Below are 13,821 nucleotides of genomic sequence, written 5' to 3' on the forward strand. Positions count from 1 at the left end.
AAGACATGCCCAAATGCGCATTCATCACCGCTAACGGCACGTACATGTACAAAATGATGCCGTTCGGTTAAAAAAACGCCGCGCAACGTATACAAGGCTGGTGGACAAAGTGTTCCAAAATCAAAAAGGGCGAAACATTGAGGCCTACGTCGACGATGCTATTGTAAAAAGCAAGTCCGACAGCGAACACCTCGCCGATTTACACGAAACATTTTGTTCACTAAGGAAATACAAGATGAAGCTCAACCCAATGAAATGCAACGGTGTCCGGGCGGGTAAATTCCTCGGTGTACTTGTCGGTGCCGAGGCATCGATGCAAATCCGGACAAAGTCCAGGCAATCTTAGACCTACCGGAGCCAAGGAACCGAAAAGAGGTTATGATCTTGGACCAGGAAGAATGGCGGCTCTCGCCCGTTTCATCTCTCGGTCGGCCGACAAGAGCACCCCATTCTTCAAAGTTTTGAAAGGGAATAAAGACTTCACCTGGGGGAGGACAGAGCACGGCTTTCAAGCAAGCGAAAGCCCATCTTCGACTCTCCCAACTCTGTCCGGCCGATCTTTGGGGAGACGCTATACCTATACATAGCGATTACCTCGGCCACGGTCGGCCGCCGTGATCATCGGGAAGAGGACAAACAAAGAGCACCAATCTACTTTGTCACCATACGCTGTTGCCCGCCGAGAGAAATTACCCACTAATTGAAAAAGCGCCTTCGCGTCGTCGTTGCCACAAGGAAGTTAAAACCTTACTTTGACGCACACCCCGTGACGGTCCTAACCGATCGACCACTCGAGAAAGCTTTGGAAAGATTCGAACAATCCGGCGGAGGGCTCATCAAATGGGCGGTGGAGCTCTGGTTTCGGCATTCAAGTACAAACCAAGGCCTTCGATAAAGGGGCAAGCACTTGCAGATTTCTTGGCCGAATGCACATATCAAGAAGAGCCAAACCCAGGCATATGGGAGGTCTACACCGACGGCTCCTCCACGACGAACACTCAGAGCCGGCATCCTCATCATCAGCCCAAACGGGGACGAGTTCGAGTACGCCTTGAAATTCACCTTCTCGGCCTCGAACAACGAATCCGAATACGAGGCGGTGATAACCGGGGTCGAGCTAGCTAGGGCTGCCGGGAGCGAGAGCACATTGTGTTGAAGACGGACTCTTTGTTGGTTACTAACCAAATCGAGGAGAGTTCGAGGCTCGGGATGACGGAATGGTAAGGTACCTAGAAAGGGTAAAGGCCGACATAGCAAAATTGAAGTCTTTCCGAATCCTATGCGTTCCCAGATCCGAGAACAACCGGGCCGACGCTCTCTCCAAACTTGCCCGACTCAACCATCAAGAACGTCGGCCGAACCGTCTTTGGTAGATATCCGGAATGCGAAGAGCATCAATGAGACCGACGGCATGGTGGGCAACGTAGAGGCCGAGACAACATGGATGACTCCGATAATGAAACACAAACTTACGGGTGAATTACTGGGAGGGCCGCAATCCTCGGCCAAAATGAAACGGATCGCCGCCGGGTACTTAGTGTTCGAAGGAGAAGCGTACAGAAGGTCCGTAATAAGACCACTTTTGAAGTGTGTCGGTCCCACCCGACGCGAGCTAATCTTGACAGAGATTCACGAAGGCATCTGTGGACACACATGGGGGCAAGAACGCTAGCCCACAAAGCTCTACGAGCCGGCTACTTCTGGCCCACCATGCTCCAAGATTCCAGAACAAAGACCAAGAAGTGCACGAAGCGTCGGATGCATGCCCGTGTACACGCTCCCTCCGGGGACCTACAACCGGTGCTCGGCCCTCTTCCTTCGCACGAGTGGGGGATGGACATGCTAGGACCATTCCCAACAGACCTCGGAGGAAGGAAGTTCTTGATCGTCGGCTGTTGATTACTTCACCAAATGGGTTGAAGCTGTAGCGATGCGGCGAAGACCACACGGCCGTCGAGAAAGGTAATGGGAAAATGTTATAACTCGTTTCGGACTACCCCAAGTTATAGTATTTGACCACGCCGAGAGTTCAGAGTGACACGATAATGAATTGGTTAGAAGAACTTGGTATCAAATTTGCATACTCCTCCGTCTGCCACCCACAGAGCAACGGACAGGCGGAGGCGGCCAACAAAACGATCCTCAACGGTTTGAAGAAGACAGTCGAAGACCTTAAGGGAAGATGGGCCGATGAACTACCCGGCGTCCTATGGTCCCTTCGAACCACGGAGAAAGAAGCAACGGGGTACACCCCTTTCCACCTAGTCTACGGCTCCGAAGCAGTCCTACCGATTGAAGCAACGGTGCCAACATTGAACGGCTACCTTGACCCGGTTGAAAACGAGGATGGCACGAAAGCTTCCTTAGACACTGGTCGAAGAAAGCCGAGATACGACGCGCCTCAACTTGGCAAAGTATATCAAAGCCGGATGAAAAGAGCCTACAACGAGAAGAGTCCACAAGAGGGATTTAAAAGTGGGAGACCTAGTCCTAAGGAAGTCGGCTGCCACCAACAAAGGAAATATTCATGGTAAACCGACGGCCAATCGGGAGGGTCCCTACAAGGTGATTGAAGAGATGAGACCAGGGCACATAGGGCCGACAGACATGGGAGGTGTGCCTTTGATAAGCCATTGGAACACCGACAACTTGAGGAAATACTTTGTGTAGCGGCGGAGGTGTCCAAATCCATTGTGGACACCCCAACGCATGATCGTGGCAAACGAATGAATCACCCAACTTTTCCATCGAAGTGTTTGTCACTCAAAGAGAAGAATCGCTACCGAGCCATTAACCCCGATTACCTCGGCCTCAGCCGAGAGCGACGGGGACACAATGACCGGTACACTAGAAGAATGCTATCGAGCCATAACCCCGATTACCTCGGCCCTAGCCGAGAGCGACGGGGACACAATGACCGATAAGCGCTATCGAGCCGTAACCCCGATTACCTCGGCCAAAGCTGAGAGCGACGGGGACACAACGACCGATATGCTAGAAGAAACGTGTACTCAGTGCAGTTGATACGCGAGTCTAGCGGTCAATACGCCTACAGTTACGAATGCTATCGAGCCATAACCCCGATTACCTCGGCCCTAGCCGAGAGCGACGGGGACACAATGACCGATAAGCGCTATCGAGCCGTAACCCCGATTACCTCGGCCAGAGCTGAGAGCGACGGGGACACAACGACCGATATGCTAGAAGAAACGTATACTCAGTGCAGTTGAGACGCGACTCTGGCGGTCAATATGCCTACAGTTACGGCCCTAAACGAGAGCGACGGGGACACAATGACCGGCACGCTAAAGGAAATGCTAAAGACGTTAACACAGTTGTGATGCGCGTACTAACTGCCTCGGCCATGCCAACGGTAAAAACAAAGGCACTCAATTAAAACAACGCAAGAAGACAAGTGAGGAATAATATGATCAAAGCCCCGGCCAGAGCCGAGGACCCAAAAGATTAAACTCCATTAAAAAACTAATAACTGCTAGAAGAGTACAAGCGACGGCCGTCCCCATAAGGATAGCCTAAAACTCTACCTACCAAAGTTTTACAAGAAGCAAGGAAATAAGGAAACAAAAGGGTACAGACTTAGGATTTGAAGCGCCAAAAGATGGCAGGGAGAGAAGGCTCAATAATTGGCCCCCGAACAGCTAAAGCTATCCGAGACGCCGGGGGAGTCTGGTGACGACCGCCCGTCTCCCTATGCCTGTTGATTCCCTCCATCAGCAGCAGCAGCAGCCTCCTCGTTGGCTGGCTCAGACGAGGGCTCGACATTTTCAAGCACCTCAGCTACCTGAGCCACCTTCGCCGCCTCCGTCTTCTCTGCAGCCGCTGCCTCCGCAGCCTCAGCCATCTCGTCCAAGAGCTTCTCAAATTTATCCCACGGAAAGGAACCATCGGGGACGACCCTTTTTATCGCCTCCCTGGTCGCCTCCTCGGCCGGTCCGGAGGTGGGCGCACATTTTTGGGAGAAGTTCATCTTGGAGCATGGCAATGTCCTTCTCCCTTTGAGCGATGACGACTGCGCGTCCTTAAGCGCCTCCGCTTGATTGTGGGCGATTCTTCCATTTTTCCCCCTCGGCAATCGCGGCTTTATGAGCGTCCTTGTACCTATCCCGCTCCTCCATCATCTTGGTGTGGCGCCATCGGCTTCCTCAACTTTGGCTCTCTCGGCCCCAGCGACTTCTCAACCTCCTCCGCGCGCTTCTTGGCGGAGAAGAAATCCGATTTAAACTTCGCGGCCTCCCCCTTGCGGCGAGAGAGGTCAAGTCTAAGTTTCGCCATCGGCGGCGCGACTTGGCCCATGGTTTTCTCTGCTCCGCGATATAGGAGCCGGCTTGTTGGGTCCACTTCGCCGGCCTCTTATACATTCTCAGACCCTCCGCCACAAGCTCGGAGGCGAGAGATGCTACGAGCGGAGGAGTCAACAATGACATTTCCGTCACCGCCGTCTCGATAGCCCTCTCAGTGCTTCCCAGTTGCCGTTCAATAAGAACGGCGCCGCCGAGGAAGGATCTCGCAAAAAATTTGCACAAAGCATCCATGTCACCGTGCATTGACACATCAGAAAGCCGGTCGTGCTGGGATGTCCGGCGAACCAGCCAAATCGAACCACAAGTTAGATCCGTACCAGTTTGGGCCCTTTTTGTTCGAGGGCCGGATGGATCGGTTTTCTCCCAAAGAACAACGGAAGAAGACGGTGGCTCTTTCCTCTTCTCCCCAACAACGGTAGAAGCAAGCGGCGGCTCGTTAGCAATGGTCACCGACCCCCCGGTAACATCAACGACCTCCACGGGCTCCCTACGAACCCTTTGGGGTCGAAGAGGGGAGCGCCTGGCGCCCCGCCGCCGCCGTAGTCGTGACCCTCTTCGTTCTCTTTGGCACGCCTCGAGAACCCTTGCGAGCCGCCACCGGATCCACCCCTTTTAGCCGCTTATCCATGAGCTCGGTGGGAGACGGTCTGCGATCGCGCAGTCGGCCGTAGGATGCCGCACAACTACCTTCCCGTCCTTATCAAGGCCTAACCGCTTCAAGGTACTCTCGGACAGATCCTGGCCAAACCGGTCTGCAAAAAGAAAACCAAACAAGAATTACACGACGGGGAATAGAACATAGCTCTAGAAACAGGGAGCATGACGGGCAAAAATAGGCCTCACACCGACCCCACTCACCCTGGGCCGAGGGCCGGTATGAGGCCGACGTGACCGAGCAGCTCATCTCGAAGAATAATCTCGAGTCGGGGTAGCCATCCCTTCTCAAAGATCGATCAAGCAGACGCCCGCTCCTCATCCTCGATGCAAGAGGAACCTTGAAGCGTCCATTTTCACCTTACCCCGGAGGTACACTCCTCATACTCTTCCCGGTTCTCACACCGCAAGTAAACGGGGCTCTGGAAAGACCGGGGCAATGGGTAATCCTCCCGCACTTGGACATAAACCCACCGCCGTTGCCGGTCTTTACGGGAAGTAAGCTTGTTCACGGAGGCATAGCCGGGCTCTCCGTCAGACGCTGTACCACCCCACCTTATTAGCAATTGACGGTCGGAGACTGTGAAGTCGGCGGAATAAGTTGACTGTCGGGATCTCCCCCTTAAAGAGACAAAGCCACACAAAGCCAACTATCGTCCTCATGGCCAGCGGATGTAGTTGGGCCACCGCGACGTTCATAGCTCTGATAATGGCCACGACGTATCTATTCGGAGGAAACCATGAGCCCATACTCCGGATGCCGATGTACACGCCGGTGTGACCGGTGGAGGGCAACAGACCGCCCCTGACCCTCTTTAGGAATAACGATCCTATACCCCTCACCGAACGAGAAATGGCCTCCGAAAAATGTCTCGCCGGAACAACGGCCGAACTTATGGAACCAACCACGTTCAAGACCAGTCGTACAGGGCTCGCCATGATCTGGGACAGACAGCCTCCCACCATCGGAAGGGGTCCCCTCATCCTCGTCAGCATCCTCACCCTCATCCCCCCGTCCCCCCAGAATTGGTGGGTCGACTGCGGGAGAAGGAGACCTAGGGCCCCCAAACCTTATCGGAATGGCGTCTAGTATCTCCTCCCCATCAAGACGCAATGGGTAATCCTCCGGCGCAGAAGTGCTAGTCCCGGCGCCAGTAGCAAACATAATAGCAACAATTATTCAACAAAATAAAAAGAAGTTTGTTTGTTTACCTCGAAGAAAAACACTTAGGAATAACAACTCGAATGTTAGAAGACAGAAGCCCTTACAAGTTTAGAGAAGAAAAATTTTGGAGAATGAAATTGGTGACCAATTTCACGGAGCAACTGCCCTATTTATAGGGAAAAGCCCATGAGGCAAGACCAATCAGAGAATAGCCCATGAAGCGTCAACCAATCAGCATGCAGACACGTGTTGGACATGCAACCACGGAATGTCAATCGTTGCAACAGTTGTGTCAATCAATGCAACAGTGACCAAACGTCTTCAACACGCCTATTCAAGACTCTCCGCCTATTCACCTTCCTCAACAAATTCCCATGCACCTTTTCTCCGCCGGCCACATGATCGACCAAGCAAGACACCGCCGGCCGGGGCAATCAAAAAGTAGCCTCGGTCTCAACCTCGGTCTCGGTCGGCGTCCCTTTCTTTTCCACATCGGATGCCCAAAACACATCCATGTGGAGGGGGATAAGGTACGGCCTAAGAAAGACTAGGCGAGAGGTGAAGAAGCGGTGCGGAAGATGCCGATGCGGGAAAATTTTCGCAAACTACTTTGCGCGAGAATATACGCTCGGACGTACATCGAAGCCCATACCACGGCATAGACTACGCTGGGGGCAAATTGATGGGGCATATTCTCGCACCGTGACCAAGTCAACATATTGAGCAAGGTCAAAGATGTCCACAAAGAAGTCAACGACCTAGACAACCTAGCCGATGAAGCCCATCGGCCGGTCGGCCCTGGGTCCCGTGACAACCTGCCGGTAGGGACACATATCCGCGTACTCATATCCAAGATCCCTCGGCGGTGAGTCAACGGGGCCCGCCCGGCCTGCCATAGGTCCCTCGGAGGGGTAGATCGATCTTTCCACTGCTAGCCACTTGGCCACTTGGCCACTACGTGACAAAAGGTGAAGTCTATAAATACTCCTCAACATTCATTGAGGAAGGAATCCAATCCAAAAATACACAACTTAACCTAAATACACTATTCATCCGGTATAATCTTCCTTATCTCTCTACAATATATTCCTAGCCAATTAGCATACAACATATACGTTTACGTTTCATCGACTTCAAGGCGTCGGAGTGAGTACGCTTGGCACAAAGCCAAGCCCTCAGTTCGTTCATTGTTGCAGGAGAGGCCGAGAGGGACGAATAAGACCAAAGGAGAATCTAACTCAAGACATCATTCTACAAGCCACGGGTGGTGACGATACTTGCTCTGGAATTACACCCGGAACAATAGCAAAAACAAGCCCTCCGGAGATACACAAGGCATATTATGCACAATTTAAAAGAGATTTTACGTTATTTCTAAGGTCACGTTCAAGGGAAATGATCTCTGCTGGTGGCATGGTCATCGTACTCAATGGCAGCATCAAAAGTGATGAACCTGACTCGATACTGGAGTTGCTTGGCTCTACCCTCCAGGACATGGTTTTAGAGGTAATTAATTAATTAATTAACTTGCATCTACTGTTGTAGATAAATTCTTGATATTCGAAAATCACAATTTGGAAAGAAATTAACCCTTGTGAGTTATGATCACCAGGGTGTGATTGTACAGGAAAAACTGGACAAGTTCAACATGCCCGTCTATACTCCAACGATCGAGGAGGTAAGAAAACTAGTCGAGATCGAAGGATCATTTGCTCTCAACAAACTTGAAACATTTACGAGTGGTGGAGCCTAGATACTGTCAAAACCTCGAAACTCAAGCCAAGTTTGTAGCTAAGTCCATAAGAGCAGTGGTAGAACCTTTGCTTGAAACTACATTTACCCATGCAGTCATTGATGATTTGTTTCTATTGTTCGAAATACGTGTTAAGGAACGAATTGCTCGAAAAAGAGGTGAAAACCTTAATATTGTGCTATCAATGATGAAGAAAGAGTAAAACTTTTTTCTTTAAGAAGTCAATCTCAAGGCAAAACCATAATCCTATATAGAAATCGATAGATCATAATATAACGGAATTTTTAATGATAATCTATTTCGAAACAAATGTGATTAACACGCTTTGTTTTCAATTCGTTCATAAATAAGAACTCCTCTACAAACGACCATTGTTAATGCTCTAATTAGACTCATCAAACGGGTCGGGTCCGGTCGGGTCGAATACGGTCTGGTCGGGTTGAATACAGGTCAGGTCAGATACGAGTCGGGTTATATGGGTCACGGGTCGGGTTAGGGTCAGAATACGGGTCAAGAAATAATTTCTAACGTCTTTTTTAAACGATTTTTTTAATTAAAAAAAGGGTTATTTAATGAGAATACTCCAAACTATTGTGATGCTTCTCAAAATACTACAAAGCGTAATTTAACTACCAATATATCCAACTATTTAAAATTAATATTTTAATCATATTCAACGTTTACATTAATTATATTGACATAATTATTAAAATAAAGTTTTTTTAATAATTATTTTATTATTAAATATTATAAAAGTTATATAAAATTAACTTTTTAGTTGTTTTTGTAATTTTAAGTAATAAAAAAAATATTTTTTTAACTATTTTTTCAAATATAATATAGAAATATTAATATTTTAATAAAATTCTTGATTTACATTTGACCCAACGAGTCGACCCGTTCGGGTCGGGTCTCGACCCTAAAATAACGGGTCATTTTGGGTTCGGGTCAACGGGTCGTGGTCGAAAAACCGGTCTGTAACCTAAAAACGGTCGGGCGGGTCGGGTCGGGTTTTGACAAGTCTAGCTCTAATGGATACAGATATGGGACTACAAATTTTGGACCCTTCAAAGCCGGATTTGACATGTATATAGGTTGAACCTCATAGATTTGGATCTTTATTCAACATGATCCACACTTATCGAATTTTACATTCTCTTATATATGCTCTTTTTACATGCTTTACGGATGAAGATATTTGCAAACTTATAATGAAGTTTCAAAGTGAATATTTTTTTTTGGCACGTAAGAGGGGAAAAGGCTCGAAAAATGCAAATAGACTAAAGTAGGACTAAACGAGGGAAAGCAGCTCCTAGTAAATCTTCACGAAGAATCGAACGAAGACCGTTATGAGACGAATCGAGTATTGTAGTAGTAGTAGTAGTAGTAACAAATCAGGTATGAATAATTATTTTTTATACATAATATGATCTTTATTCAACAATACAACAGCATTACATATTGTATCTCGCAATAAATAGTACATATATTATCAATGAAAAATCTATTTTTAGATAACCATAGAAATTTTATTACACACACTTTGTAATTTTTAAAGTAAAGGCGGCGGAACGAAGTTTCGGTCTTTCTTGGTCACCGATAGCACAATGTTAAAGAATTCACCGGTTTTTTTAGCAATTCGTTCCTTAACACGTGTTTCGGACATTAGAAACAAATCGTCCATAACAGCATGACCAAATGCGATTTGTAATTAAAGGTTCTACCACTTTGCTCTTATGGTCTTGGCTACAAACTTAGCTTGAGTTTCGAGGGTTTGAGAGGTATCTACGCTCCAGTCAGTTGTAAACGTTTCAAGTTTGTTAAGAGCAAACGATTCTTCAGCCTCGACTAATTTTCTTACCTCCTCAACTGTTGGAGTATAGAGCGGCATGTTGAACTCGTCCACTTTTTCTCGCTCAATCACACCCTGTTGATAACTCGAAGGGTTAAATTTCTTTTCTAACTCGTCTTTCATATTATATCAAATATTCGTCTACAACTCTACAACAATAGATCAATGCCAAGTTAATTAATCACCTTTAAAACCATATCTTGGAGGATAGGGCCAACCAACTCCAGCATCGAGTCAGGGTCATCACTATTGATGCTACCAGTGAGAACCACGACCATACCACCACCAGAGACCATTTCCCTTGAACGTGACCTTAAAAACAACGTGAAATCACTTTCAAATTGTGCATAATATGCCTTGTGTATCTCTGGAGGACTTGATTTTGCTAAGACTATGTTCCCCTTGTTCAATGCTTCGCCATTTTCGCTCACCAATCCTTTTGGTACCTGTCATCTCAATTAACATTACTTCACCGAACAAATCTTGGCATAATAATTAAGACGTGCCCGTTTATTTTGTACACTAAGACCGAGGTTCTAGTTCCACTACCCCTATTATGTACCTTTTTGCTCATTTAATTTGACACAAAAAATAAAACAACTTTCGATTTTAATATATGCATCTTTTAAGAATGGAAAGTTGTTCATGGATCGTCCGGTCCATTAACTTGACCCATCTAACCCACAAAATAAGCAGGTACGGACAAAACATTTTATGAAAATTACAAAGGCCCAATCCACTAATCCATCCCAAACTTGCTAACCCGCTTTTACTTTGGTTGAAAATTTAACGCTTCTTTGATGACCCAATCCCGCATTTGTTTACCTGAGAAAGCCAGTGAAGACTGTTTGATGAGTGAACAAAATGAAGAAATTTGTCAGGGAAAACTCGTCCATAAAACGACTTGGGTATTCCCGACACAAAACAAGGTCTGAAACCGCTTCCTTTAGCTTCTTGCAAGCCCTGGTTGAAATTCGGAAGCAAGTTAAACAAGGTATTGAAATCATTCCCGGGTAGATCGTTTAAGAACACTCCGAATTGAGGACATTGACAGTTTATACTCCGGCTAGCCTCGTCAATTACGTCAATGATTTTCGAGACTAGTAGCAAAGAATTTGGTCCTGAAGAACAACCCATTTCGGCCATCATAAGGCACTCTGGCCTTAAGGTGTCATAGACTTTCCTTGCGCTTTCTACAATTATCGGTCCAACTGTGATGATATTGTTCTCTGTTACAAAGCATGCAAAAGTTTAAGATTTCAGGGTGCAATGTAAAATAATCGAAGAAATACGATAAGATGACGAAGGACGGAATAGTAGACTGCAATAGAGAGTTCCTTGCATAGCTAGTGTGGTCGACACCTTTCTTCATATGAAAAACCTTTTCGACTTCCATTTCTTGTGTATTTTTCCTTTCTCCTACGCTTGCATCGCCTTGCATGTTGTATATTACTATTTTGTTTGGTGCCAATTGAAAAGAAAGGACTCCATTATATAGGAGCAATATTTACTATTACACTCAGTGGCGAATCCACGTTGTGGATTGGGGTGTCATAAGACACCGGAAACTTTGAAAAAAATTGTACTGCATTCATAGGTTTTGATGAAGGGCGCCGTAAAAAAGGTTGTTGGACACCATAAAACTTGGCACTTGTCCTTCACTCCCTAAGATTTATCGAAATAAAATGTATTGAATTGTATTCCCTTGTGAGTACACAAACTCACATGTACTACTTTTTGTCTTGTCATTAGTTTATAAAGTCTATTATCTATACTCTGTTACCTTATAGGTTCGGGTCATTATCGGGTCAAATGATGTATCGGTTCGGGTCATTATCGGGTCCGGTAACTTAATCGCATTACTACAATTTTTTACCACTAAATTTAGTTTTTAACCAATTATTTGGTTTAATTATTTCATTACTAAGTCAAACATATCAATCTAAGCTAAATACAAAATCAATTTCATCTTGATCAAAATTAAGCTTAATAATTTTCGGGTCATCAATTTAATCGGGTCAGCATCGGGTCGGGTCAATATCGGATCGGGTCTGGGTCAGGTTCGGGCCGCTGATGATCGGGTCGTGTCGGGTTATGGGTCGTCATCGGGTCGGGTCGATTTCGGGTCGCCCCCACTGGCATTTGAAAATTTCGAAATTTTTAGATAAAATTTTTGAATTTTTTCGAGATTCCCTTATAATATTACCCTTCCGCCCCGTTGAAAATTTTCGCCCCGCTGACTTAAAATCCTCGCTCCGCCACTGTTTGTGTTGTCCAAATTTATTTATATGGTGGAGTATTGTGTTTCATTAATTTTTGTGTCAAAATGAAATGGGAAGTTTATTGTGAAAAGGAGGGAGTATTATTTATCACTAAACTTTATATGTTAAGTCATTCTCTAATATATAATAACAACACTAATAAAATATTTAAATATTTATAATTTTTAGATTTATACTAAATTTGTTTTATTTTAATCAAATGATTATAATTTAGAGTTTAGAAAATATTATAGAGATTAAAATATTATATATTAATGAAAGAAACACTTGTTTTCTTATTTAACTGGATTCTTTTTGGGGGAAAAATTTTGAAAATTTTATTGTTCTTTTTAGTAATGACCTAATTCATTATTGTGAAGATGGTCGTTTCAATGTAATCGATGCTCTAATAAGTATTTTTATATTTAAACACACGTTATTATTACATCTACCTTCAAATATAACATCACAAATTATAATTAACCTAATTTTCAAATATTTTGTTGATAAATAATTATATTAAAATTTTAAAATTATTGGTAGTCTTGAACAAGACTCACCCAAGACTACCAATAATTTACCCTAAAGTTTTAAGTCACAATGAGCCATACGGTAACAAGATAAATACTCTCCGTATAACATAGGGGGACTGGAATTAGAACCCCAAACTCGCAATACTTGAGTTTTAACTATTAGGCCATGAACTTCGCTGACGTTTTGTTAATTGAAATGCCGGGTACCAAGAGGATTGGTGAACGAAAATGGAGAACCATTGAACAAAGAGAACATATACATAGCGAAAACAAGCCCTCCAGAGATACACAAAGCATATTATGCACAATTTATAAAAGATTTCATGTTGTTTTTAGAGTTACGTTCGAGGGAAATGGTCTCACAAGGTGGTATGATCTTGGTTCTACTAGGTAGCTTCAATAGTGATAACCCTGACACGATATACGATACGACTAATACGAGTTACTTGGCTCGACCCTCCAGGACATGGTTTTAAAGGTGAGAGAACCTTTGCTTGAGACTACATTATTTAGCCCTGCAGTCATGGATGATTTGTTTCTATTGTTCGAAATACGTGTTAAGGAACGAATTACTCGGAAAAAAGGTGAATACCTTGACATTGTGCTATCAATGACAAAACCATAATCCTATATAGAGATCGATAGATCATAATGTAACGGAATTTGTAATGTAATCTGCAAAAGAGATTGTCAATGATAATTTATGTTCTTATTCATAGAGTTGATCTTCAAAATCAATTTGGAAACACAAGTGATTCTATAAAAATTTCGAACTCTATACAGACGAGACATGGATCTTTAAATGTCGGGCCAAATTGATCCGATCTGCCAGAGCATAATGGATACGGTCCGTACGGATATGGGACTAAAAATTTTGGAACCTTCAAAGCCGGATTTGACATGTATATAGGTTGAACCTCATAGATTTGGATCTTTATTCAACATGATCCAGACTTATCGAATTTTACATTCTCTTACGCTCTTTATGTTGGATTTCTATGATCCAAAATTAGTTAATCCGTAACTAATAGTGGAGCTCTATTTTGGCCCAAGCCCATTGGCCCGATCCGGCCCTGACCCGCTTTTTGAAGGCTTGGGCCTTTTATTTTTTACATGCTTTACGGATGAAGATATTCGCGAACTTATAATGAAGTTTCAAAGTGCATATTTATTTTTTAATTTTTTTTATTTTGGTATGTAAGAGGGGCAAAGCCCCGAAAAATACAAATAGTCTAAGGTAGGACTAAACAGGAAAGCGGCTCTAGTAAATCTTCAAGAAGA

At 44.8% G+C, this 13,821-nt stretch overlaps 1 protein-coding gene across 1 annotated transcript; it reads right to left on the reverse strand.

The window, feature by feature from the left end:
• Positions 1-9,614: 9,614 nt before the first annotated feature.
• Positions 9,615-11,187, reverse strand: LOC141646505 (putative jasmonic acid carboxyl methyltransferase 2). The gene is made up of 4 exons (XM_074454376.1): positions 11,109-11,187; positions 10,572-10,975; positions 9,932-10,192; positions 9,615-9,821 (listed from the first exon to the last, which is right to left on the reverse strand). The coding sequence occupies exons 1-4, from the start codon at positions 11,185-11,187 to the stop codon at positions 9,615-9,617; spliced, it is 951 nt and encodes a 316-aa protein (XP_074310477.1).
• Between the last annotated feature and the right edge of the window lie 2,634 nt (positions 11,188-13,821).

This window comes from Silene latifolia, chromosome 3, assembly GCF_048544455.1.
Source record: "Silene latifolia isolate original U9 population chromosome 3, ASM4854445v1, whole genome shotgun sequence".
NCBI classification, from domain to species: Eukaryota; Viridiplantae; Streptophyta; class Magnoliopsida; order Caryophyllales; family Caryophyllaceae; genus Silene; species Silene latifolia.